This window comes from Pezoporus occidentalis, unplaced genomic scaffold (genome assembly GCF_034315485.1).
Source record: "Pezoporus occidentalis ecotype Australia unplaced genomic scaffold, CSIRO_AGI_Poc_V1 ctg255, whole genome shotgun sequence".
Classification (NCBI taxonomy): Eukaryota; Metazoa; Chordata; class Aves; order Psittaciformes; family Psittacidae; genus Pezoporus; species Pezoporus occidentalis.
The window spans coordinates 315,509-339,631 of record NW_026914448.1 but is presented as its reverse complement, the minus strand read 5'-3'; the positions used below and the strand labels follow the sequence as shown (position 1 = coordinate 339,631).

The 24,123-nt window shown below is 53.6% G+C and overlaps 2 protein-coding genes across 2 annotated transcripts in view; both read left to right on the top strand.

The window, feature by feature from the left end:
* Window positions 1–14,957, top strand: part of IGSF21 (immunoglobin superfamily member 21) — a 39,957-nt gene extending 25,000 nt beyond the window's left edge. The window contains exons 3-10 of the mRNA XM_062623610.1: window positions 4,633–4,754; window positions 9,224–9,342; window positions 10,110–10,225; window positions 10,498–10,945; window positions 13,754–13,839; window positions 14,030–14,222; window positions 14,325–14,363; window positions 14,702–14,957. Coding sequence (XP_062479594.1) covers window positions 4,633–4,754; window positions 9,224–9,342; window positions 10,110–10,225; window positions 10,498–10,945; window positions 13,754–13,839; window positions 14,030–14,222; window positions 14,325–14,363; window positions 14,702–14,775 — 1,197 coding nt within the window. The 3' untranslated portion in view covers window positions 14,776–14,957. The remainder of the gene's footprint in view (window positions 1–4,632; window positions 4,755–9,223; window positions 9,343–10,109; window positions 10,226–10,497; window positions 10,946–13,753; window positions 13,840–14,029; window positions 14,223–14,324; window positions 14,364–14,701) is intronic.
* A 3,850-nt stretch (window positions 14,958–18,807) lies between these two features.
* On the top strand, window positions 18,808–23,778 carry KLHDC7A (kelch domain containing 7A). Its single transcript, XM_062623600.1, has one exon. The coding sequence runs from the start codon at window positions 20,405–20,407 to the stop codon at window positions 22,757–22,759; it is 2,355 nt and encodes a 784-aa protein (XP_062479584.1). The 5' UTR covers window positions 18,808–20,404; the 3' UTR covers window positions 22,760–23,778.
* Window positions 23,779–24,123: the final 345 nt, after the last annotated feature.

Below are 24,123 nucleotides of genomic sequence, written 5' to 3'. Positions count from 1 at the left end.
GAGAACATGTGCAAACACGGGTCTGGACCCCTTGTGCGTCAGGCGAGCACCGAAAACCCCTTGTGCAGAGGACAAGGGAGGTGGCATCCTTGTAATGAGTCCAAGGAAGACACGGAGCTGTCAAGCTGTTCTCTGGTGTCTTGGGGGTCACACTGAGACCTGATTAGTATGGTCAGTGCCACGCTGCAGCAAGGGATGGGGAGGGAGGAAATGACTTTTTGCAGCAGTGCAGAGCTCTACAGGAAAATAATAGGAAGCGGGAGAGGGAGAGAAAATCCTCAGGGTGTCTGTTGTGGCTCTGCACAGACATCTGGCAGCAGCCTGTACACACAGCCGGGGGCTCGGATGATGGCAATCACAGTAAAGTCTTTTGCACAGCTCTGGTGGCAGGCGAGGGCTGGGCAGGATTCCCTGGAGGAGGGCAGTGATCCTGTGCTCAGCATCCCTCTGCCCAGTGGGGACCAGGGCTTTGGCTTAGGGATGTACAGCTGGAAGAGCCGGAGGGTGGAGGGGAGCCCTTGGGTCTGGGGTTGCTCTGCCTCAATTAATTAGAGTTTGGTGCTCAGTCTAATTAGCAAGAAGGAAAAGAACAGAGAGACGGGGATGGTGTTGTTGTCTGCAGCACCCTAGGCAGGCATTGCTCTCTATAGCACCCATGCGTGAGGACTTATCTACTCCTCTGCTGTGCTCTGGGGAGACCCCCCCTGCAGCCCTGATCCAGCTCTGGGGCAGCAGCACAAGAGGGACCTGGAGCTGCTGGAGTGAGGCCACAGGAGGCCATGGAGATGCTGCGAGGGCTGGAGCAGCTCTGCTCTGGAGCCAGGCTGAGAGAGCTGGGCTGGGGCAGCCTGGACAAGAGAAGGCTCCTGAAGGGGAGACCTGAGAGCAGCTCCAGTGCCTGAAGGGGCTGCAGGAAAGCTGGAGAGGGGCTTGGGACAAGGGATGTAGGGACAGGCCAAGGGGAATGGCTTTAACCTGCCAGAGGGGAGACTGAGATGAGCTCTTAGGCAGAAGCTCTTCCCTGGGAGGGTGCTGAGGTGCTGGCACAGGGTGCCCAGAGAAGCTGTGGCTGCCCCATCCCTGGCAGTGTTCAAGGCCAGGTTGGACCCAGGGGCTTGGAGCAAGCTGCTCTAGTGGAAGGGGTCCCTGCCCATGGCAGGGGTTGGAGCTGGGTGAGCTTTAAGGTCCCTTCCAACCCAAACCATTTCATGATTTACACGGGCCACACGGGAGGCGAGGGCGATCTGGAACATGGAGTGGCACTGCAGGATCTCCTTCAGGCGGAAAAACACCACCTGGCACTTCCTAGCACTCAGCACCTTCGGCTCCATCTCCATCAGCGGGTTCCTGTAATCCTGTGGGAGATGCCGGTGCATCAGCATCCCTGAGCCCCTGTGCTCCCCATCCCAAACAAGGGGTTCTCCCACCTGCAGGATGCGTTTCAAGGAGTCCACGTAGCTCCGCTCGCTCTGCACGATGGAGCCCTGCCTGGCAAAGTCTGGGGGGGGGGGGGCTCAGAAACCAGAGGCCAAGGCAGGTAGGAGCCGATGCATTACAGATGGTGGTGGTACTTCTCGGAGCTGCCTGATCAATGGTGACAAAGCTCAGTCCCTGCAGGGGCTGCCTCTGTCGTTGCCCATTAGGAGCAATGAGACGTTACAGCTCCGGCCAGCGTCTCCCTCGGTGGCTCCAAGCGGGAAGTGTTGCTGGTGACAGTGATAAAGTCACTACTTGCAGCGGCATCAGCTCCAGGGGAGGGGGAAGACAGGATGGAGGAGCCAAGTGAAGGACACCCAATGTCCTGAGGCTGTTGCAAGCCCTTCTTATACCGTACAATGCTGCTGGGACAGCCCAGATTTGGGGGTGTTGGTTTGGGGATGCTGGGGATGGTCCAGACGGGAGGCATCGGGATGCTGCTTTTTACTTCTCACCCCTTGAAACTCACAGCCCCCTCCTTATTTTCAAGCCAACCCCATTTATGGTGGGTCGTGCCTCTGATTTATAAACCTGCTCTTCTATAGGGTAAAAAACTCAAGTTCTAAGGCTGCAGGGATGCTCTGTAAGATCTGAGCAAAGCTGCTGATGGAGAGATCTTGGGCTGGTAACTGCGAGAGGTTTGATTCGTGCCATTCATCTGCCTGGGAGATGATCATTTACATGTCAGTGTGGGGAACTCTTTTAGTTCCTCATGCTCAGGCAGGGAGAGGAGGTCACAAGCAGCAGCAGAGTTTATTGAGTTCTTTATTACGTCTGGGTATGGGCATCACTCTGGCTCCAGGGATGCAGTGGGGAGCCTGGGCTGCACTTCCCAGTACCTGTTTGATCAGGCATGTGGTCTAGTGATGCCAGAGGGGGGCACCAGCATGGGTGCTCCCCTTTGGGAGATAAAGATGGGTTGTAGTGCTCATTTTGGGATCAGACCATCCAGATTTGGGCAAATAAATCAACTACTCTGTATTTTTGGAAGACAAGCGTGCTGCTGGTGGTGTTCTGGATGGTTCTGAGCAAGGAAGGACCGAGTGGTCCGGCAAGCTCAGGGCAGGAGGAAGGATATCAGCTAGAAGAGAGGTTTCCCAGCACGATGTGTTTCTCCCGGAGGCTGTGACATGGTTTTGGATGTAGGGATGCTGCAAACCCCTGGAAGCACACTAAGCATTGCGCTCGCACCCTACAGCCCCTTCAGGTTATTTTCCCTCTTGCCGTAGCAAGTGCTTGTTGCAGCTCCTTGGGGAAAGGGTGTAAATTCAGCCCTAGGACTGGAGCCCAGTGATGCTTCATGTCCCAGAGTGCTATGGAGAGGCCCTGTCCCTTTATAATCACTTTGTCCTCCACAATCCCTCCCCACCGATCCCCTTGGTCTCCCACCCATCTCTCCATGATGCTTTTCTAACCCGTGAGCATCCCAGCGAGATGCTCCAGCAATATTAATGGTACCAGTGTATTTTGGGGACAGCAAAGGGCCGGATCACTGGTGAGAGGAAAGAGGCAGGTTGGGGCTGCCTCTGTGACAGCAGGAAGGAGCAGGAGGTTAATGTCTCCCTGTACAGTGGCAATTGCTGGTGTTATGTCAGGAATAAGGTTTTTACTAGGGCTTATACATAATGCAGCAGGCAGCCTTGGGCTGCCTGAGCTCAGCTCTGCTGCCCTAAACCTGCCTTTTCCTTGTCCTGTGACCCTTTATTCCTACTCCTCAGTGTGGGCACATAATGTGGGGCAATCACTGTTGCATGCTGCTGAATTGTCATTCTTTTTTAACCCAGCAAGAAGTGGCTTGGCTGTTTCTGCACCCCTGTGGCTTCACCAACTTCATATGCAGCTCCTCTCCAAAATAATTGACCCCAGGGTGCACATAAAAGGCTGAAAGTAGGTCTAATCCCTGGAGAGAGACTATTCTATATGTGCCTTTCCACAGGAGCTTATTAACTGCCTGTAATTCCCTAAGGATACAACCAGGCTGCAGCATCTTGCCTCACTGTGCATCCTCAGGGGGATACAAGGGGTCCCATGGGTGGCATGAGTGATGCTTTGAGCTTCATTTTCCACTCCCATCCTTGGATGTAGCTTCATGCTCCCTGGCTTTGCCCACATCTGTCCAGATGTGCTGGGGAACTCCTGTGGCTGCAAACTCCTGGTCTATGAGCATCACTTCCACTGCTCCCCATCCCCATTCCTTGAGCATCCCTCCTTGAACCAACCACTCTGTTGCATCCCCAACATAATCCCTTTGAGATGATCCATGAAGAGCTTCTCAGCCTGGGAGCAGCTCCAAGGTTTCTCCCCATACCTACCCCAGGGCATCAATAAAAGCCAGGGAAAATCAGACACGTCCTTGAAAACTTCCCCTCATTCCCAAGGCCGAAGATTTACAACACTGATAATTCTTCTTGCAGTTCTTTATCCCACATCCGTGCCAGCATGTATTTTCTTTGCAATAAAAGCCTCAGCCTTGACAAATAAATGTGAAGAGGTGGTTTTAGTGTCAGCAGTTTGTTTTTTTTTCCCCTTTCTTTTAGCCGTAAAAAAGGGGAAAAAGATCAAATCTGGAACCAAAGACGAGCTTTGTCCAAGTGGGGAGAGAAATGCTGGGTGGCAAAACTGTTTTCCTCCCTGAGACATGCTGGTTTTGGGGGATAATCCCCCAAATCCCTTTCGTCTGCACCTGGCTTGTGTTAAAAAATAACTATTCTAACCCTCTGATGGACCGATCTGAGCTGTTACAGCCCCAGAACGTGCATAGACACACACACACACACACTGCTTTCCTCTGCCTTTTCCTCCTAATTTTGTGCTAAACTTTGCTCCTCAGAAGGGATGAAGATAAATCTGAGGACACTGAGGGGCACAGGGAAGAAATGAGCCCTCCCTGCTCCTAAAAAGAGCCTTTTTCTGCTTAGAGCAGAGAGAGATGGGAGTTGGCAACATGATAACGGGATGGAAATGCACTGGATTTGCATTTGGATTCAGCAAGCTCATACTAGATACATAATATTTATTGATGCTTAAGAAAAATAGTGAAGAAATTAAAGATAAATATAATAAAAACATATTACAAATGAAAAAGTGGGTGTGAAGATGCTCGTGCATTTGCAAACATGACCTTGGGCATCTCATATCCTGGTTTTACTTTTGCAGGTCACCGACGGTGGCACCATCAAGCAGAAGATCTTCACCTTCGATGCCATGTTCTCCACCAATTTCTCCCACATGGAGAACTATCGGAAGAGGGAGGATTTGGTCTACCAGTCCACCGTGCGGTAAGTCACCTTGACATCCCCTTCTCCAGCACGCTGGCTGCTTCCTAATGCCTATTTTTACAAATCTGGCCCTATTTTGGGGTAGTTGAAGGTCTTGAAGGACATGGAGCTGTTGGAGCAAGGCCAGAGGAGGCCACGAGGATGCTCAGGGGCTGGAGCAGCTCCTGTATGGAGACAGGCTGAGAACATTGGGGCTGTTCAGCCTGGAGAAGAGAAGCTGTGTGGAGACCTCAGAGCAGCTTCCAGTGTCTGAAGGGGGCTGCAAGGATGCTGCAGAGGGGCTCTTCATCAGGGACTGTAGGGATAGGACAAGGGGTGATGGGTTCAAACTGAAACAGGGGTGGTTCAGGTTAGATACAAAAAGAAATCCTTTGCTATGAGAATGTTGAGGTACTGGGACAGCCTGTCCAAGGAAGTTGTGGCTGCCCCATCCCTGGCAGTGTTCAAGCCCAGGTTGGACACAGGGGCTTGGAGCAAGCTGCTCTAGTGGAAGGTGTCCCTACCCGTGGCAGGGGTTGGAGCTGGGTGAGCTTTAAGGTCCTTCCTAACCCAAAGCATTCTATGATTTGGGCAACACTTGACTCTTTGATTGTCTTTGTCTGTCTCAGGGATTCATTGCATTGCAAAGAAATTACCACGCCTTAATGCTCCATCACCACATATCCTAGGGTTGTCCAAATGTTCCTTCTTGTCCCTAGGGAATAGGTGACATTGGTGGCGATTTCCAGGGCAGAGAAAAGCAAGGCTTGGGAAAACAACAAAATCACTATCCTATATTTAAAGCAGGCAGCATGGAAGTTAGTCTTTGCTTCTTTTCCAAGTGCAAAATCACTTGCAGGGGTGTCAGCTTTATTACTAATTACACACTTCCTTTATTGCCAATGGTATAAAAGGAAAACCAAACCTGGTAAAAACTGCCAGGGGGAGACTTAATTCAAGGTGAAAAAAGCCAGGGTGAAGTATTTATTTTCCACAATTATTACTTTTTACCTCTTTGTGTCCTTTTTAAATGAGAAGTTGCCAATCGCATTCCATAGCTCATGTTTCCCAACGTCGTAATAAGAATTCTGTGGCTGATGGGGAAAATACAGTTGTTTCACCAAGGTGATGTGATGTTTCCAACTCCAAATGTCTGTGTGTGGTTGGAAAGGGCTTGGGCAGGGCTGGTCCCATCGGATGAGTGTGTGCGCAAGTGGAAATCCCTTCTAATTTCTTAGAATTTGAGTTTTAGGGTGTTTTTTTTTTGCTGTTTTTTTCTGTTACACTCAGAGGTGGGTTTTTAGTACAAGGAAGAGCAAGTGTGTTGGGTGGCTGCATGGGAATAAAGTGACTATGGAGCAGAAAACAAGCAGGAAAGCACGGCTGGAGAGGACATGGTATGGGGTTGCTTAGGAGATGCTCAGGGGAGTCTCAGGGTGTTCAAGGGTTGCTCAGGGGGACACACAGGGGTTGCTCATGGGAAGCTCAGGAGAAGCTTGGGATGTTCAGGGGTTGTTCAGGGAATATTCAGGATACCCAGGGTCTTGCTCAGGAGATGCTCAGGGATTCTCAGAGGATGCTTAGAGGTACCATAGGCTTGCCCAGAGGATGCTCAAGGATTGCTGAGGAAGGTCAGGGGATGATCAGGAGATGTTGTGGGGTTGGTCAGAGGGTGCTCAAGGGCTTGCTTAGAGGATGCTCAGGCAATAGGTTGCCAAAGGGACGTTCAGGAGATGGTCAGGGGCTTGCTTAGAGGATGCTCAGGCAATAGGTTGCCAAAGGGATATTCAGGAGATGATCAGGGACTTGCTTAGAAGATGCTGTGGGGGTCAGAGGATGCTCAGGATCTTGGTCAGAGGATGATCAGGCAATGATCAAAGGTTGCTCAGAGGCTTGTTGAGGAAATGCTGTGGAGTTGGTCAGAGGATGCTCAGGCAATAAAGAAAGGTGGCTCAGATGCTTGCTCAGATGCTATGGAGCTGGTCAGAGGGTGCTCAGGGGCTTGCTCAGGGGATGCTCAGGCAATAGGTTGCACAAGAGGATGTTCAGGAGATGCTCAGAGGCTGCTCCACTCCTTTATTTTGTTTCCCCTTGGAGCACAGGCTCCGCTCAGCAGCTCACTCCAATGTTGTACACATTTCTGACACAACTAATTGTTGTTTAGAGCTTGTGTTGGCGGCTTCACAAAGGGATTACGCATTCCCTAACTCACCAGCCTTGCTTCCTGCCATAAACCCGGTGGTTTCACTCAATGCTGGATTTGGCCATTGCTCTCCTCAAACAGGGAAGCAGCAGGAAAGTTGGGGTATTAAACCAGACTAAAACATCCCCTGTGCACGGAGCGAGACAACACAAGCATCCCTTGATCAAGGGACAAGGACACGCCATGTTCACCCGGTTATGGCACACTGCACCAACCCCCAGCTGCTTTTTTTGGCTCAGAACCCTCCGTTTTCCTCCCTTTCACCACATATTGTAGAACTAATAGCATTTGCAAGCAGAAAATTTCACCGCCCTAGGACCAAGAACTTAAAAGCATCGGTAATCATCGGCACGGCGCCGGCAAATCATCCGTGGAGCCAGGGATGTTCATGGTAAAAGTCTTTTCACACAGTCGCCTTTTTACAGAGGAAAACAGCAAGTTGCCTGGAGAGAAAGGAGATATTTCTTGGAGGCTCTGAAAAGACTTGTTTTCTGAATCATTGGCTTGATGCTCTATTTGGAGGGGGGGGTCTCCTGCCTCATTTTGGGCTCTGGTGAAGAAATGGAGCACTATTAGGAAGGGTTTAGTGATGGGTCAGGTGCTTCCCAGCCGTTTCCACTCAGTTTTTCTCCCCCTTTCATTTTACCCTTCTGGATTTTCATCTCTTCTTTTCATCTTTGCAATGGCACGGGCACGTCGGTGCCGTCCCACGGAGCGTTATCCCGAGCGGCGCGGCTCTTATCTGCACGGCACAGAGGGCTGCCGGGGCTGCCTCTTTTCATAGCGGCTTTGAACGCCGCCCGCTCAGATGTGAAGAGCAAAGCTGAGAGATATTCAACCCTGGATTATTTCCCTTCCCCTCCTTTGATTAAAAACCCACCCTTGTCGAGGAAGGCACTGCTTTATGAATATCTATATAGGGTTTTTTTCCCCTTATTTCCAGCATGCTTAGAGGACACAAAGGACATAACGGGCAGCGTTTTGGCTTTGCAGGGCTGGGCAGCCCCTCCCTCCGGTCCTTACCCATAGCAGAAACATCGAACCGACCCAATTAGGACTATTTTACACCCAAATCGACGTGCAAACCCAAAGGGCTTGTCCTTGGCAGCCACTGGGACACGGTGTCCCCAGCTTGGTGGGGACCAAAACTGCTCCTGCAAGCCACTAACGAAGGGTGCGGATGATTTCCCACTTGATGCGTGGGTAATTAGAGACTGAAACAGATGGAGGAGGCTTAGTTGAAAGCATCAAGGCCATTAAAAGGAGTTGCCAAGTGACTGTTCGCTTCGACAGGGCCGGGTTCGTGCTGGTGGGGGGCTCGTGTAGCAAGGATGAGGCATGGGAAGGCAGCCAGAGGCTTCCAGAAAGGATCCATCAAACCAGAGCCAGATTTACCCCAGGACAGAGAAGCCCTGTGAGGTGCATGCCTCAGTTTGTCCAGAAAAGCGGAGGGGATTAAGCTGGATGTGGCTTGAAGGGTGCTCCATGTAGGAACTGATCCTACCCTTGTTGCTGTGGTGGGATTCTGCTGACCACTGAGGTGGAATAATGCTGGCTGGCAAGGCAGGATGGTGCTGCCAACCGGCAAGGTGGGATGCTACTGTTTGGTGAGGTGGGATGCTGCCAGCCAGCAAGGTGGGATGATGATGCTGACTGATGGGGTGGGATGCTACCAGCCGGGGACTTGAGATGATGCTGCAACTGGTGAGGTGGGATGCTGCTAGTCAGCAAAGTGGCTCCTTTGCAGCTGGTGTGATCATCTCCACCTCCAGCATCACTGAGCCTTTTGCACATCTCTTCCTCTCCTGGTTTTCTTTATATCTCTATAAAGACCCTAGATAATCTATCGATCCATGTTTACTCTGGGTTTGCTTGGAGCATTTGATGCTTTTCATCTGCCACGCTTTGCTGCAGCCATTGCATCGCCTGAGCGGTCTGTAATGTTCAGTGTTGAGCCTTTAACATTGGCGTTCTGCAGGTGTTTGATGTCCAGGCTTCGTGGGCTTCTGCTCTTGGTGGTGCTTTTAGCTCCCATACGCTTCTTCTTTCTATAATACAATTACTTCCCCTCCTGAGGAGCTGTCAGTGCCGCTGAACTCCAGCTGCTGAACCACATTACACAGCTCTCTCCTGCAGCCACTGCAGTTATTAATAGTGTATTGATCCCTGTCACCAGTAAAAAGCAACCCCGACACCTTGAGATCCGGATGCTGACCACTGCATCCCCCGGGGAAATGGGGTCAGGATGAAGGGGGAGCAGGTGGTGAGCTCCGTCTCTCCTCCCCAGCCTCCCTGAGGTGCGCATTTCGGACAACGGTCCCTACGAGTGCCATGTGGGGATTTACGACCGAGCCACGCGGGAGAAGGTGGTCCTGGCCTCTGGGAATGTGTTCCTGAACGTGATGGGTGAGTGCAGCCCTGCATGGGTGGGAATGGGTTGGGGTCTCAGGGTTGGGGGACAGCAGGGATTTGGTTCATTTTTCCATCCCCAAGGATGGGGGTGAGGATGAGGATGGAGACAACAGGTCAAAGGAGGTGATCCTGTCCCTCTGCTCTGCTCTTGTGACACCCCATTTGGAGCACTGTGTGCAGTTCTGGGGTCCTCAGCATAAGAAGGACATGGAGCTGTTGGAGCAAGTCCAGAGGATGCCACAAGGATGATCAGGGGCTGGAGAGCTCCTGTATGGAGACAGGCTGAGAACATTGGGGCTGTTCAGCCTGGAGAAGAGAAGCTGTATGGATACCTCAGAGCAGCTTCCAGTGTCTGAAGGGGGCTACAAGGACGCAGGAGAGGGACTCCTCATCAGGGACTATAGAGATAGGACAAGGGGTGATGGGTTCAAACTGAAACAGGGGAAGTTCAGGTTGGATATAAGGCAGAAGCTCTTCCCTGTGAGGGTGCTGAGGCGCTGGCACAGGGTGCCCAGAGAAGCTGTGGCTGCCCCATCCCTGGCAGTGTTCAAGGCCAGGTTGACACAGGGGCTTGGAGCAAGCTGCTCTAGTGGAAGGGGTCGCTGCCCGTGGCAGGGGTTGGAGCTGGAGGAGCTCTAAGTTCCCTTCCAATCCAAACCATTCCATGATTCGATGGAGATAAGGACTAGGATGGGGATGAGGATGGAGATGGGTGGGTGTTGAGGACATCACACTAATGCCCCTGCTCTGCTCCCTGGCAGCTCCTCCAACGTCCATCTCGGTGCTCGCCGCTGACACACCAGCACCCTTCAGCCGCTACCAGGCGCAGAACTTCACCCTGGTGTGTGTGGTCTCTGGTGGCAAACCCGCCCCGCTGGTGAGCCCCCAGGGGTTTATCTTCCATACGTATCTGTGAAGCAAACACAAATATATACATATATATGCTAAAAATATATCATATCTATGTGCTGATTTTGAAGGCAAAATAAGTCAAATAGCTGCCTGCTACCCCAATCTCACCCTTCAGCATCTTTTCATGGGGACCTTGGGAAGCAGCTCCAAGAAAAGCCACCCAAGGGGTGGGATGTGGGGATGTCCGGGGTGGTGACCGTCCCCACTGGTCTCACTGCCCCTTTTGTCCCCTCGCAGGTGTACTTCAAGAGGGACGGGGAGCCCATCGAGGCCACGCCGCTGCCGGAGCCGCCGGTCGGCACCGGGAACTGGGCACCGCGTAACCTCCTTCACCGCGACTTGGATGACACCAAGGTGCCAAAATCCCTGACGGATGAAGGCGAGGTGGGAGCTGGGCAAGCCCCGGCCACATTGGAACCCCCAAGGGGGCTGGCGGCCGAGCGGGATCCCGTCACCGAAACCATTCCCGAGACGGTGGTGAGCCGGGAATTCCCTCGGTGGGTGCACGTGGCAGAGCCCATCTACTACTTCCGCCACACGCATGCACCCGTCAGCGATGGGACGGTGGAGGCGCGGGCCACCCTCACCTGGACCCTCAACCCCCAAATCGACAATGAGGCGCTCTTCAGCTGCGAGGTGAAGCACCCAGCACTCTCCATGCCCATGCAGTCCGAGGTGACGCTTGGTAAGGTCCATGCAGCTCGTGGTGGCTTTGTGGGGCTGTTTCTTGGGGTTTTTGCACTTTTTGAACCTTTTTTGTACTTTTTCTCCTCTTTTTATTGCTCTTTCTGTTTTCTTTTGGGCGTCTTCGTGCACCTGCAGGCCAAAACAAGGTGCTACATAGGGCTGCATGATGGTCGAAGGTGGTGATGGCAGGGTGTCAGAGTAGGAGTGTGGGTCCGTCAGGCATGAGAAGGGCTCGTCCCCCTTCCTGTTAGGGATGAGTAAGGGGGTGGCCTGGGGTCTATAGGGTGCAGAGACCCTTGTGAATGGGGAGGGAAAGAAAGAGGCTGTGTGGATGCTTCTTCCCCATGTCCTCATAGCCTCACGGTGCCCCATACAGAGGAGCAAGGTCTGGATTCTATAGGGTGGGTTTGCTGTGTTGACATAGGGCTGGGGAAGGGGCTCTAGATGCAGGTAATGGGGGTCTGGGGGGATGTGTGGGGCTGGTAGCGGGGAATAGAAGTTCCTGGGGTATCAGAGCAAGGCAGTGGTGTCAACAGCAAGGGGTGATGTGGGCACAGCCCTAGATTTTGGACAGGGGTGGTCTGTGATGCATGAAGCCCCCTTGGTGAGAAGGGAATGGGTGTTTGCATGTAAAGGGGAGGCATAGGACCAGGGCAGGGAGGGACCAGGAGGGGCTGGTTTTGAGGGGAGCCAGGGCTCTGCTGGGTGTAGGGATGAGCAGGGAGGGGGGTGTTAGACCTGGGGGCTGTGCTGGGGGGACCTGGTGTTTGGTGGGTCTTTGCCTTGGGCGCCTGCAGGGAAGGTGGGGAGGTGGGAGCTCCTTAGTGTTACCTCCTATGGGAGGGGATGGGATGGAGGAGCTCCTCCGGACTGGGGTCATGTTGTGGGGGGAGCACGTTTATCCCATAGTGATGTCACCTCCATCCACCAATACCCAGTCCCAAGAGACCTGAGGACATGCCATGACCCTTATTGGCCATCACCACCAAACTCATCCCATGGGGACTGCTGGGGATGAGCCAGGCTTGGCCCCTGCATGCAGGGAGCCTGTGGGGCTGGTGAGGCCCCATCTGTGACAGGGCAGTGGGGTTGATGCCAGGACCTCCCTGTTGGGAGCGCTCTCCAGTGGGGTTGCCACACTCCAGGGTACCCTCCCAAACAGGCTGCTCCAGCCTTCCTCCCCTTGAGCTGGGTGAGGAAGACTGGGCTTTGTCCTGGCCAAGTGGGGCACTTGGCTCACTGCATGAGCAGTGATGTACCATCTCCTGGAGAGCTTCACCCTGTTGGCTCCCCACCCATCCTTGGCACAGGCTTCAGTGTGCACAAGCCTCTCCGTGCTGGTGCTCTGTCTCTTCAGCTCATCAACCACCACAATTAGTGTGAGCTTGGTGCCAATGAGGAGGTCAGCGAGAGGCTGGCAGTCAGCAGGGAGGAGCAGCAGCTCCCTTGGTAATAGAGGGCCTTGCATTATCTGTTCCTCCCCACAGAGCTTTAAAGCTATCTCCCAGCGTACAACCGGCCAAAAACCAGCCCAAGTCCTGCATTTTCACACCTTCTTCTGCTCATCAGGCTTAGGTGTCCACTCTCGGGGGCTCCCCATGACACCAAGACCTTGATGGCTTGCTACTTCTTCCCCAGTAGCTCAAATACCTGTAATAGCAAAGTTCACCCCAAACTGCCCCCCAAGATCCACAGCCCTCCTCATGCCCTACGATGCCTGCAGCCTGGACGACTTATTGGGCACCCCACTGCCACCATCTACACCCAGATTTTGGGCAACCTCCCAGCAGATCTCCCATTAAACCCCTCTATATAAATAGCATATAAACACTATATGTATTCTCAATAAAAGCCACATTGAAACCAAGACAAGCCACTCGCTTTGGTACAGAAAGCTATCTTTTGGTGCAAACCATAGCATGGTGCAGCACCTGCAGGCCATCCGCCCTGCTCCAACACTGGAAGAATGGATCTTGCATGGGTGTTGCAGCCCAGGTGCACAACCATGGTCCCTGGTGTGTGTTCATGCAGAGCATTCTGGGCCATGGATGCCCTTTCCAAGAGCCAATGTCCACCACCACAGACTGCTGTGTTTTCTGGTGGCTGTTTGTCCCTTTGTGTGCTGCTGGGGTGATGCTCAGGCTCAGCCTGTCCCATCCACAGCAGCGCTTGAAGATACAAAGGATGAGATACGCACTGTTAGCAAACCACAGACTCCTTCCTGCCCTTTTTCCCCTTTGAGCCTCCAAAAGGCTCCTTCCATTCAAAGACCAGGCAGCTCCTGGTGCTACCCCATCCCACCCTGACGCAGGTGGGATCCCCTCCTTTGTGCAGGGCTGTGCTTGGTGTTTGGTGCCAGCAAGGTTTTGTGGCCATCTCCCATGCTAACAGCACTCGTTCAGGACTCACCAAGGCCACCTTGTCTTGAGGATGCTTTCCTGAGGTGCCCATCTCCATGGCTTCAACCCAACCTGACCCCTCTTGACTCCTGTTTCTGAGAAGAGAAAGGCACGGTTAGGAAATGTGTCCTTCACCATCAATGCGTCCCCTTAACAGTCGTCTATCAATCTCAGTCTTCCCATTCATCCTCCTGCAGAGTCCTTGACTACCTGTCTATCAGTCATTTGGACATCCACCAGCCTGTCCATCAATCACCAAGCCACCAGCCCGCCCTGGGCTGGCATAGGCCATGCCACCCCTCACCACAGTCATTCATCAAACCATCGTTAACCCCAGCCAAGGGCACCCACCAGCACTGGGAATGCTGTGCTCAGCTGACGTCCCTTTTTGTCCCCTTCCCTTGCAGTTGCTCCGAAGGGCCCAAAGATCACCATGACCCCAACGAGAGCCCGTGTCGGAGACACCGTGAGGATCTTGGTGCAGGGCTTCCAGGTCAGCATCTCCATCCACACATCCATCCCCGTTGCCATGGGGACAATGCCATGCCAATGAACAGCTTTGCATCCACACCAGCACTTTATGGGGTCGGCTTGGTGGTCTTGGGCTGCATTTCAGCAGGACCCCATCCTTGCTCCAGGCACACGACGGGGTTTGCTCACTCCTTACCCCCATTTCCCTGCAGAATGAAGTCTTCCCTGAGCCCCTCTTCACCTGGACACGGGTGGGAAGCCGGCTCCTCGACGGCAGCGCCGAGCACGATGGCAAGGAGCTGGTGTTGGAGCGGGTCCCAGCTGAGCTCAATGGCTCCATGTACCGCTGCACTGCCCAGAACCCCCTGGGCTCCACCGACACCCACACCCGGCTCATCGTTTTTGGTAGGGCAGCAAACGGGGTCACCCCCCCACACACACGAATCCTCACTCATTTCCCCTCACACACACAATAAACTTGTCTCTCCGCTATTTCTTTTCCATTAGAAAACCCAAATATTCCCAGAGGAACAGAGGACTCCAATGGTGAGTGGCGGGGGCATTGGTATTTTGACCCAAAACACCCCGGGGAGTGAAGGACCGTGCAGAGCATCTGTCCTTGCATGTCCCCAAGCCCTTGGCCATCCCTCTTTGCATCACCCAAGCCCTTGCCTTTGGCAGCAGGGATGTCCTAGCACCAAAAAGGGTCCCACAGATGCTCCCTGCAGCATCCCTGACCTGCTGCACACCCCACACAAGCTCCAAAGCAGGTTTAGGAGGGTGATCCCCCCCCACCCAGAAAACGTGGTAACCCCATCCTGCTTCAAACCCAAGCACTGAGATATGGCTCCCTAATCTCCCATCCCTTTTCTCCTCCTGCCTAGGTTCACTTACCGGCCACTGCGGCTTCAGACTAGTTTTGGCGCTCACCCTAACAGTGATCCTGGAGCTAACGTGAAGCTTTGCCTGCCTCTTCCTCCTCCTCCTCTTCCTCCGTACGGCTCCACCCAGCATTGACACCTCCATCAATCGGTTCTATGCTCTCTTTTTGGTTTTCTATACTCTTTACAGTCTCGGTCTCTTTCTGTCTGTGTCTTGGCTTCCTCAGACAATTTAATTAAAAGGAAAAAGAGAAATCTTCCCCCTGGTAGAAGGCTGTGCTTCATGTTTTGCCTTGTGCTGGGGTATCCAGCACCTTCTTGGGGTACCCAGAGGCTTTGCAAGGGGTGTCCTCTATGAGACAAGGACCAGATTTCCCCTAGAAAAGCCATTTTTACCATTCCCACTGCACTGCCACAGAAATGATCAGGGGGATGGAGCACCTTTCCTGTGAGGAAAGGCTGAGGGAATTGGGTTGTTCAGCCTGGAGAAGACTTCAGGAGACCTTGTTGAGGCCTTTCAGTTCCTAAAAGGAGCCTATAAGAAAGATGGAGAGACGTTTTTAGCAGGGCCTGTTGTGACATGACAAGAGGTGATGGATTTAAACTAAAGGAGGGAGATTCAGGCTGGATGTGAGGAAGAAATCCTTTACACTGAGGGTGGTGAAGCACTGGCACAGGTTGCCCAGGGAGGTGGTGGATGCCCCATCCCTGGAGACATTCAGGGCCAGCTGGATGTGGTTCTGGGCAACCTGATCTAGATGAAGATGCCCCTGCTCATTGCAGGGATTTGGAACTGGGTGAGCTTTGAAGGTGCCTTCAACCCAAACTATTCTATGATTCTTTGTTGGAGATGAGCCCCACTCAGCCCTCATGCACACAGACGGTGGTGCTGGGAGCTCAAAAGCTTGGATCACTGGCTTAATCCAGACCTTGTTCAGGTCAAATCAGCTTTGCTGGAAGACAGGCATCACGCACATCACTTGTCCCAGCCTGGACAGTCAATCTCTAGTGACAGGCAGCTCCCAGCCCAAAATGTCAGCACTCACACATGAGTGGGCAGCATGGGCCCCATCGGGCAGCGCAGGCACCAGCTGAGTTTAAAGCACCCACATTTGGTCTGTTCCACCCTCTCCATCCCTCTTGGCTAATTGTCACCATGGAAACACATAACAGTCCAGTATGGCCAGATCCTGGCCATTCTCATGGTGCCCTGTACCACCAGGCACATCCCAGTACAACATTCATCCTGCTTTGGGATGGCTCTTTGCAAAAACCAGGTGGCTTTGCCCTAATCCTGCCCAGTTTTCCTGGCTGCTTTCCATCCCCATGATGCTTCGAGAGCATCCAGACCCAGGCCAGGATCCCTGGGGAGTGGATGGTGACTGGGAGGAACCTGAGGAGAGGGTGCTCCCTTGTCTTTTCTACTGGGAACTCTTAATCCTATAGGATTAGTCAGCAGCCATGTGGCGCTTCATCTTTGCAAAGCCCCGTACAAGTGCTAAGCATTATTATTACTATTATGATTAATTATTATTAAGCAGATTCAGTCCCCACCATGCTCTGTTGCCAGCCTCGCTGCGAGCGATTTCCCAGCCTCAAAGGAGCAGAACAGACATGTTTCTTCCCATACATAAAAGCACACGGGTTTACAATTTGGGTTGGAAACAATGCAGGGACAGATTGGAGCTGGCTGGGGTGTAGGAGGTTCAGCGGCTCTGCTTTCATCCCAAAGCAACAGCATCCCAGCATCCGCATCCCTTTGGACCAGCTGCCCAAAAGCCTGCTCCCCCTCTGACTGCTTTCATTGCTCCAATCCATTGCACCTCCCTGGGTGAGAAGGAAACCTTCATTTTTTGGGGGAACCTTCATTCTTTAGGGAAATCTGCATTCTTTAGGGAAATCTGCATGATGCTGTTCCCCCCAGCACTACCGAGCAGACAGGAGAGCCCCACCACAGCACGGATGCTTCTCGCCCTCTTCACTGCATTGGAGATACTCTGTGAGCTTCATCCCAACATGATTAAACAACCATTAGTCCCTCTTGCTTCGAAAAATGAGGATTTACAGACACCCAGACCTCCATTTAAATGCAAATGTGGTGGCTTTAGCCTGGAACCGTGGAAATGAGGAGCATTACAGTGGCAGTACCACCATCATCCAGCTATACTTTGTGATATCTTGGGAACAACATGACCTTCACATCCAGCAGCTGGGAGGAGATCAGTGGGCACTGTGGTCCTGCATCCGAAATCCACCCCTCCATGGGCATGCAGGATGCTTAGCTCTTTCCCCAGGGATGCTGGCATGGTGATGGATCAAGCTATAGTCTGGGACCTTCTCAGCACCAGCACAGCTAAAGCAATGAGGGAGGGGACATGGGAGCCTCTCATTTTGGGCAGTTGAGGCTGTTTGCTTTCCTAGAGTCCCCCCAGGGCGATGGACACAAAGAGATGCCATCCCATCCAGCAGTGATCCAAAGAAAACCATGCACACTGTGCTGGACCCTGCCTTCACCTCCTGCCCTCTCTCAACCTTCACCCACCACCTCACTCTCCATCCCCATCCACCTTCCTACAGGTAATTATGGAAGACATCAATTAAATCCCTGGCTCCCCCCTACCACACACCCCGTTGTTTGGGAACCTGGCAGTGAATAATGCAGGAGGCTGGAGGGGGAAAGAGCTGCTCGGGTTGGTTCATTATTGATGAGAGATGACAGATCCACGGCTGACAACCTGCCTATGAGATATGATTAGCTTGTGAAATATTAATGGTGCTTCTTGGGGATGACGCCAGTGGAAAGCCCCAAGGAGCAGCGTTATCGATGGTCCCTCATTTCAAGGGACTTTGAACAGGGTTTAGCAAGATTTGGAAGAGGCAATTACATTCAATTAGAGTCACAAGTGACGAGGCATCACTGCTGCTCTGAGATGCAGCCCCTGCTCCCTACGTGGCTGCTCATGCTCCTCACCTCAAGGCACACGTTTATACGTCAGACATGGGAATCCTCCTTCCTGACATCAACTCCCACAGCTCAAGCTCAGCAGACAGGCTTTGGTCCCCCCCTCCTGCCATATGTGAAGGCAACAGCAACCACAGCAAGCTGCCTGCTGGATACACCCTCATCCCTCCCTGTGCTCCATGTGTCATCCTCCCAAGGTCCATAAAATGACATTGATAAGCCTGGCATGCACCAGACTCGGGGTTTTGGTAACCCAGCCCTGCTTCTCTCAAGGATGTGGCTCATCCAAGTCCTCAATCCTTTGGGATGTGGGGGACACAAAATCAGGGATGCTCCCACTCAGTGGGGCTGGGAATACTGATGGGAGCAGCAGTGCCTTCCCTGCCTCCCCTGCCTCATTACTGGGCACAGTTACTGCTATGGCCACGTTCATAGGACCACCCAGTACATGCAAAATTCACCCCTCCCACCTTAGGAATGCAGGGATCTTTGCAGATCTACCTGCAGGTTAAAGCAGGCACCTGCAGCAGTGAGATGAAGACACCCGGGGGTCACAGCCCCACTCGGCTGCCCAGACCCTTCACCAATTCACTGAGCCCCAAACACACTCCCAGCCTTGATGCACATCCCGGTTACCTCAGCTTCAGCCCAGCTTCAGGCTCCTCTGGTTTTGCAGGATGACAGGATACCACTTTCCATGAGGTTTTGGCCGTGCCAGAGATAGATTTTGGGTCCCCATCCCAAAGTCAATGGAGGGAAGCAGGCGAGTGGGTTTTGGCTGGTGCTGCTTTGGCCCCTGGAGCAAGCTCATGCAAAGGATGCATCCCACCAGTGCATACCCTCCTCCAAAGTCCAGTTCTTAATCTGGATATCCTCATTCCCCCAACATCTCCATTGCTGCGTTTCCTCATACTGCACCCATACAAGGTGGAAACTTCCCCAAGGTCCCCCTAAAAGCCACTGGTGGGCTCCCCCCGTTCACAGCAGGGATGAGCACAGGGGGTCCCTGACTGCCGACCCAGCATGAGGAGGTACCCCTCTGCTCCCTTTCCATCCTTTCTATATACATATATAAATACATAGAGAGAGGTCTGACATGGATAGCACATGGTCCTCCATCTCAACAAGTCTAGCAGCAGGTATACAACCACTCCCATCCCCTTGGGCACCCTGTGCAAAGCCATGAGGTGAAATTCAGCATCTCAGCCCTTGCAGGTGCTGGTGATGGTGGGAAATGTGCCCCAAGGAGGTTCAGATGCTCCCCCCATCGCAAAAGGCAGTGCCTGACCTCATGCAGTGGCTGGTGGAGATGAGCTGCTGCCCAGGAGGTGGTCTGGGAGGCTGTGGACACCAGGTATGAGCTCATGAGCCCATTAAAGATCATGCATAAAAACCCTAAAGACCCCCTATTAAAGACCCATGGCAAGACCTCCTACCACATATACCCACGACCCATGCAGCAGGGACCCACCACACCTACACCACGTACAATGAGCTGTTTTAGCATCACCTGGATTCATTTCTCTGGCAAATCCCACTGGATTAAGGCCAAGCTAGTGAGTCCCTGCATACAAACAGGAGCAGCTGCCCACCCCCAGCTACATTTGGGCCTCGCAGGGCCTCATTGCTTCCTGCATCTCTCAGCATGTAAGACATTGCCCTCAGGGAAAAGGAAATTCATTCTATCCCTTCGAATTCAGCTCACTTGGCAGCAGTTACAGCAGGATGCCATTCCCAAGGCTCCCTCCTCTCTCCTTCCCCTGCTGCAAACCAAGCATTGGGACCTGGCTGCCCCTGGGACGATGGGGACAATAATTCCCCTGCGTCTTGGAAATCCAGAACAGGACCAGACACATCACTGACATCCTTCCAGGGGGAGAGAGAAGCCGATGTGGCACCGTCTGGCACTCTCTGTGCCTCAGTTTCCCCACAGTGACTCCAATCCCTACGGACACCCCTCATGCAGCAACACATCACTTCAAAATGACAACTCCCATCCCTCCCATCCCAGATTTCTTCCTGGTCCCAAAGCTTTCATTTACTTTCCTTAGTTCATCCCCCTCCCCATGCATACAGATGCAGGTCTTTAAATGTGGCAGCTACCAGCTGCAGTTTAACTCCTGCTTTGATTTCTTCTCCAGTGATGGATCCCCCCCTCCCAAAACCCCCAGGTCCTTTTTCACCAGCTCTTAATTCTCCTGCCACTTCCACGCTGGCCTCGGAGAGACCCCAGAAGCTTTCAGGCTATTTCCTGTCACCCTTCATTAGCTAACATGCCGCAAACAAAGGCTACTGAATTAGTCACCCGCAGCTGCTGGGTGTCAGAGCAAAGGTCTACCCAGCACCGGGCTGCTTCCCCCTCCCTTTCCCACACCTGCACTCAGGGATGAGGGACCTTTCCCAGACAAAACGACTTATTTTCTCCTTTCATTGCATGTTTGCTTCTAAACAGCCAAAGAACCGAGCAGGCAGCACCACCGGGCTGCTCACAGGAGATACGTTTCCTCCCTTCGCTTCCGTCTGAGCCTCTCTGTTTACCAGCCTAATAAAGCCGGCTCTGTGCCACCAGCTCCGGGCTGCACCTTCTCCCCGGAGCCCAGCCCATCCCAAACATGCAAAGCTTGTCCAGAAGCCTCCTGCCAGCTCTGTCCGCTCAAAGTCACCTTGCCCCAAACCTTCAGCTCCACGCTCCGCGCTCGCTCGACAATCATTAATCGGCTCCTCCGCATTCCCGGCATGGAAAAATGCCCCAGCGGGTAGCCCCGTCCTGGCATTTCGACATGCCGCTGGCCGGCAAGCTGGTCCTCTCCGCTCTGCTCCTCCTGACGCTGGCGTACAGGTTCTATAAGTCCCGTTTGATTGCTGGGGGTAACATCCCACGGGCCAGTGAAGAGCACAGGGAAAATGCTGCCCGCGATGGGGATGGGGATGATGCGGTGGGGCTGCGGAGGAGGAGGGTGTTTGGGGAGGAGGTGAGGAGAGGTGGTGGGGATGCACAAGTGAGTGGCACTGGGACACTGAGCACCCCCTCCCAGTGGGACTGGGGTCTGCCGAAGGGTGAGGAGGAAGAGGAGGTGGTTTCTGAACTGGGGTTGGCTGGCAAGAAAGTGGGGATGGGCAGGAGGGCAAGTGAGCTGGGAGGTGAGGCAGGAACTGAGCCTGGAAGTGATCTCGGAATGGAGCTGGCAAGAAAACGAGGAAGTGAGGCAGGAAACAAACTGGGAAGTGAGGTGGGAAGCAAGCTGGGAAGTGAGGTGGGAAAAGAGCCAGGAAGTGAGTCAGGAAATGAGCCGGGAAGTGAGCTGAGTTGTTATGAGTCTGGGGATGCAGCTGAAACCCTGAGCAGCTCTGGGGAGAAGGACACGCTTGCTCCCAGCGCAGGGCTCTCCCCCAGGACTGCTGCTGATGATGACAGCCTTGCCCAAAGCATGGAGCAGGATTTGGCCGGCAGAGGCATGAGCCAGGAGGTTGAGGAGCACAGGGGGATGATCCAGACCCTCAGTGTCACCTCAGACCTGGCGCTAACGATGACGACGAGCAGCATAGGGTCAGACACCTCCTATTCTTTCTCCTCGGTTGCGAAGATCCAGGTAGAGGAGGGGTTCATCACCGAGCAGCGGGCGAAGGACAGGGCCGGGCAGCCAGTCCCTGGCCTAAAAGGCAAAGTCTATGACTACTACGCCCAGTCCATCTCCCAGTCTGTGTCAAAGAGGAGGTCTCCCCCCTACATCCCCTTGGGAACATCCCAGTGCCACAGCTCAGAGCGAGTCAATGAAGAGATACAGCAGCCAGACCCAGCTTTGGCAATGCGGGATCCTACCACCTCTTCCATAGTTCCAGCATCTACGGGGAGCTTGGAGCCCCATCCTGAGCCCCCGTCTCCTGGCCGCAAGAACAGCATCCTCCACATAGCAGAGAGCCCCCACCTCCAGCTGCCCATGGAGGGGTTTGGGGTCACAGCACCAGTTGACACACGGTCTGCAAGCCCCTGGCTGGGGCTGGTGGCCAGTGCTGACCAAATGCCGCCATCCACCCACCTGGACCTGGGGAACTGCTACGAGGCTCTGTGCACAGCCAAGGCGCAGAAGCTCCACCACCTCCAGGAGGCTGCCTATAAAGTGATGAGTGACAACTACCTGCAGGTGTTGAGGACACCGTCCATCTACGGCCGTCTCAACGCCGGCGAGCGGGACCTCATCCTGCGGCGGAGGATGAAGGGCAAGATGCGCGTGGTCGTGGCAGACGTCAGCCTGCAGGAGCCCGGCCTCCACACCAGCCGTCTCTGCTGCTATGATGAAGGAGGGGACTGCTGGCATCACCTCTGCCACGTGCCACCAGAGGTGGTCTCCCAGGGGTGTGCTATGTGCAGCATGTTCAACTACCTCTTCGTGGTGGCCGGCTGCAAGGGCATGGGCCGGATGCAGAGACCTTCCAACCGTGTCTTCTGCTATGACCCCCTGACCAACATCTGGAGGGAGATCTGCCCCTTGAACCAAGCACGGCCGCACTGCAAGCTCGTGGCCTTGGATGGCCACCTCTATGCCATCGGTGGTGAATGTCTCTACACAGTAGAGCGTTATGACCCCCGGCAGGACCGCTGGACCTTCGCCGCACCCCTTCCCCATGATACCTTTGCTGTGGCCCACACAGCCACAGTGTGTGATGGGGAGATCTACGTGACAGGAGGCACCTTGCGCTACGTGCTGCTGCGATACACGGCCCGCTCGGACAGCTGGAGGGTTAGCCCGGCCAGCGGTGGCAAGAACAGGACAGCCGAGATGGTGAGCACCAACGGCTTCATCTACCGCTTCGACCTCCACCGTGGCACAGGCATTGGTGTCTACCGCTGCAGCGCCAAGGCCAAGCTATGGTATGAATGTGCCACCTACACCATGGCCAACCCCAGTGGCTTCCAGTGCGCTGTAGTGGGCAGCTTGGTCCACTGTGTTGGCCGGCACTTCCACATACGCTTCTTAGCTGACCATATCTCTCCACGCTTTGGGACCAAGGAGCTGCAGCCCTTTCCATCGCCCCACGGCAGCCTCCTCCCAGCCGTCCTGATGCTGCCAGAAGGAGGGATGCCACAAACGCAGGTTTGAGGGATCCATGCAGCAGTGGTGGTGGCTTAGGCATGATGTGATGCTGAAAGATGGTAGAAGCCACCAGCCCACACTGGACCATGTAGCGTGGGACCAACACTACCAGGGCAACGTCACCCACACATACCACCAAGCAGGCATCCTTCCAGGCCCTGTAAGCAAGCAGACAAACTGCCCTTGGATACTGCCAGTAAACCCAGCCTTGAAGACACAAAGAAGAACAAAGCCGGAGCTGGGTGGACTTGTTTGCTTAGAGGTATTTAAACATAGGTGTGCTTGCTTGGACGCAAATAAGACACAGCTTGCTGCAGGCTCACAACTCTGCACTGCCTGCAGGGTTAATATTGACCTGGACACACAACACACAGGGGATTTTAGGGTGGAGGAATATAGAGGGAGGTTTGATCGCTAAGGAGGTATCACACCATTGGCACCGAGCCACCACTGAGCCTTTAGGCTTGACTGTACACATCACCCCAAGGCTGGTGGCTGGGGTGCCCTGCTCCTGTCAGTGCCTTGTTACCTGTTATGTAGAATCCCAGCCTGGTTTGGGTTGGAAGGGACCTCAGAACTCACCCAGCTCCAGCCCCTGCCACGGGCAGGGACACCTTCCATAGAGCAGCTTGCTCCAAGCCCCTGTGTCCAACCTGGCCTTGAACACTGCCAGGGATGGGGCAGCCACAGCTTCTCTGGGCACCCTGTGCCAGCGCCTCAGCACCCTCACAGGGAAGAGCTTCTGCCTTATCTGCAACCTGAACTTCCCCTGTTTCAGTCTGAACCCATCACCCCTTGTCCTATCACTCCAGTCCCTGATGAAGAGCCCCTCTCCAGCATCCTTGCAGCCCCCTTCAGACACTGGAACCTGCTCTGATGCATGCAGCTTCTCTTCTCCAGGCACAGATTTATCTTCTCAGCACAGAATTCTATATATATTTATTTGTACGTGATGTAAATAGGCACTATAGATTTATAGACAGCTGGTCTTAAATGAAATTAAAGTGAACATTGGGTAAAATTAACCACGGCTACTGTTGTGCATCGCTTCAAACCGTAGCCAAGTCTAATGGGAACAAAGAGGCTGATGCATGTTTTACATCGCTAATTACTGCACGAACAACATCTCTGAGGAGGCAACCAAAAGCAAACCAAGGCCCTGGATGTGAGCAGCTGGTCTTTTATCCCCTTTTCCCTGGGTTTCACCAATGTCGCTCTGCTGTCTCCATGTCCTGCTGAAAGCCTACTTCAGGTAATTGCATTTTCTTCCCCTCAGAAGGTTTGTCATCCATCGTCTTTCAGCCCCAGACAGGTATAAACCAGCTCCCAGATGGATAAAACCCTCCTGAACCTGCTTCCTTGGTGGCAGT

Bases quoted from the DNA above. Each gene is read 5' to 3' on its own strand.
- KLHDC7A (XM_062623600.1), top strand. From the start codon at position 20,405: ATGCCCCAGCGGGTAGCCCCGTCCTGGCATTTCGACATGCCGCTGGCC.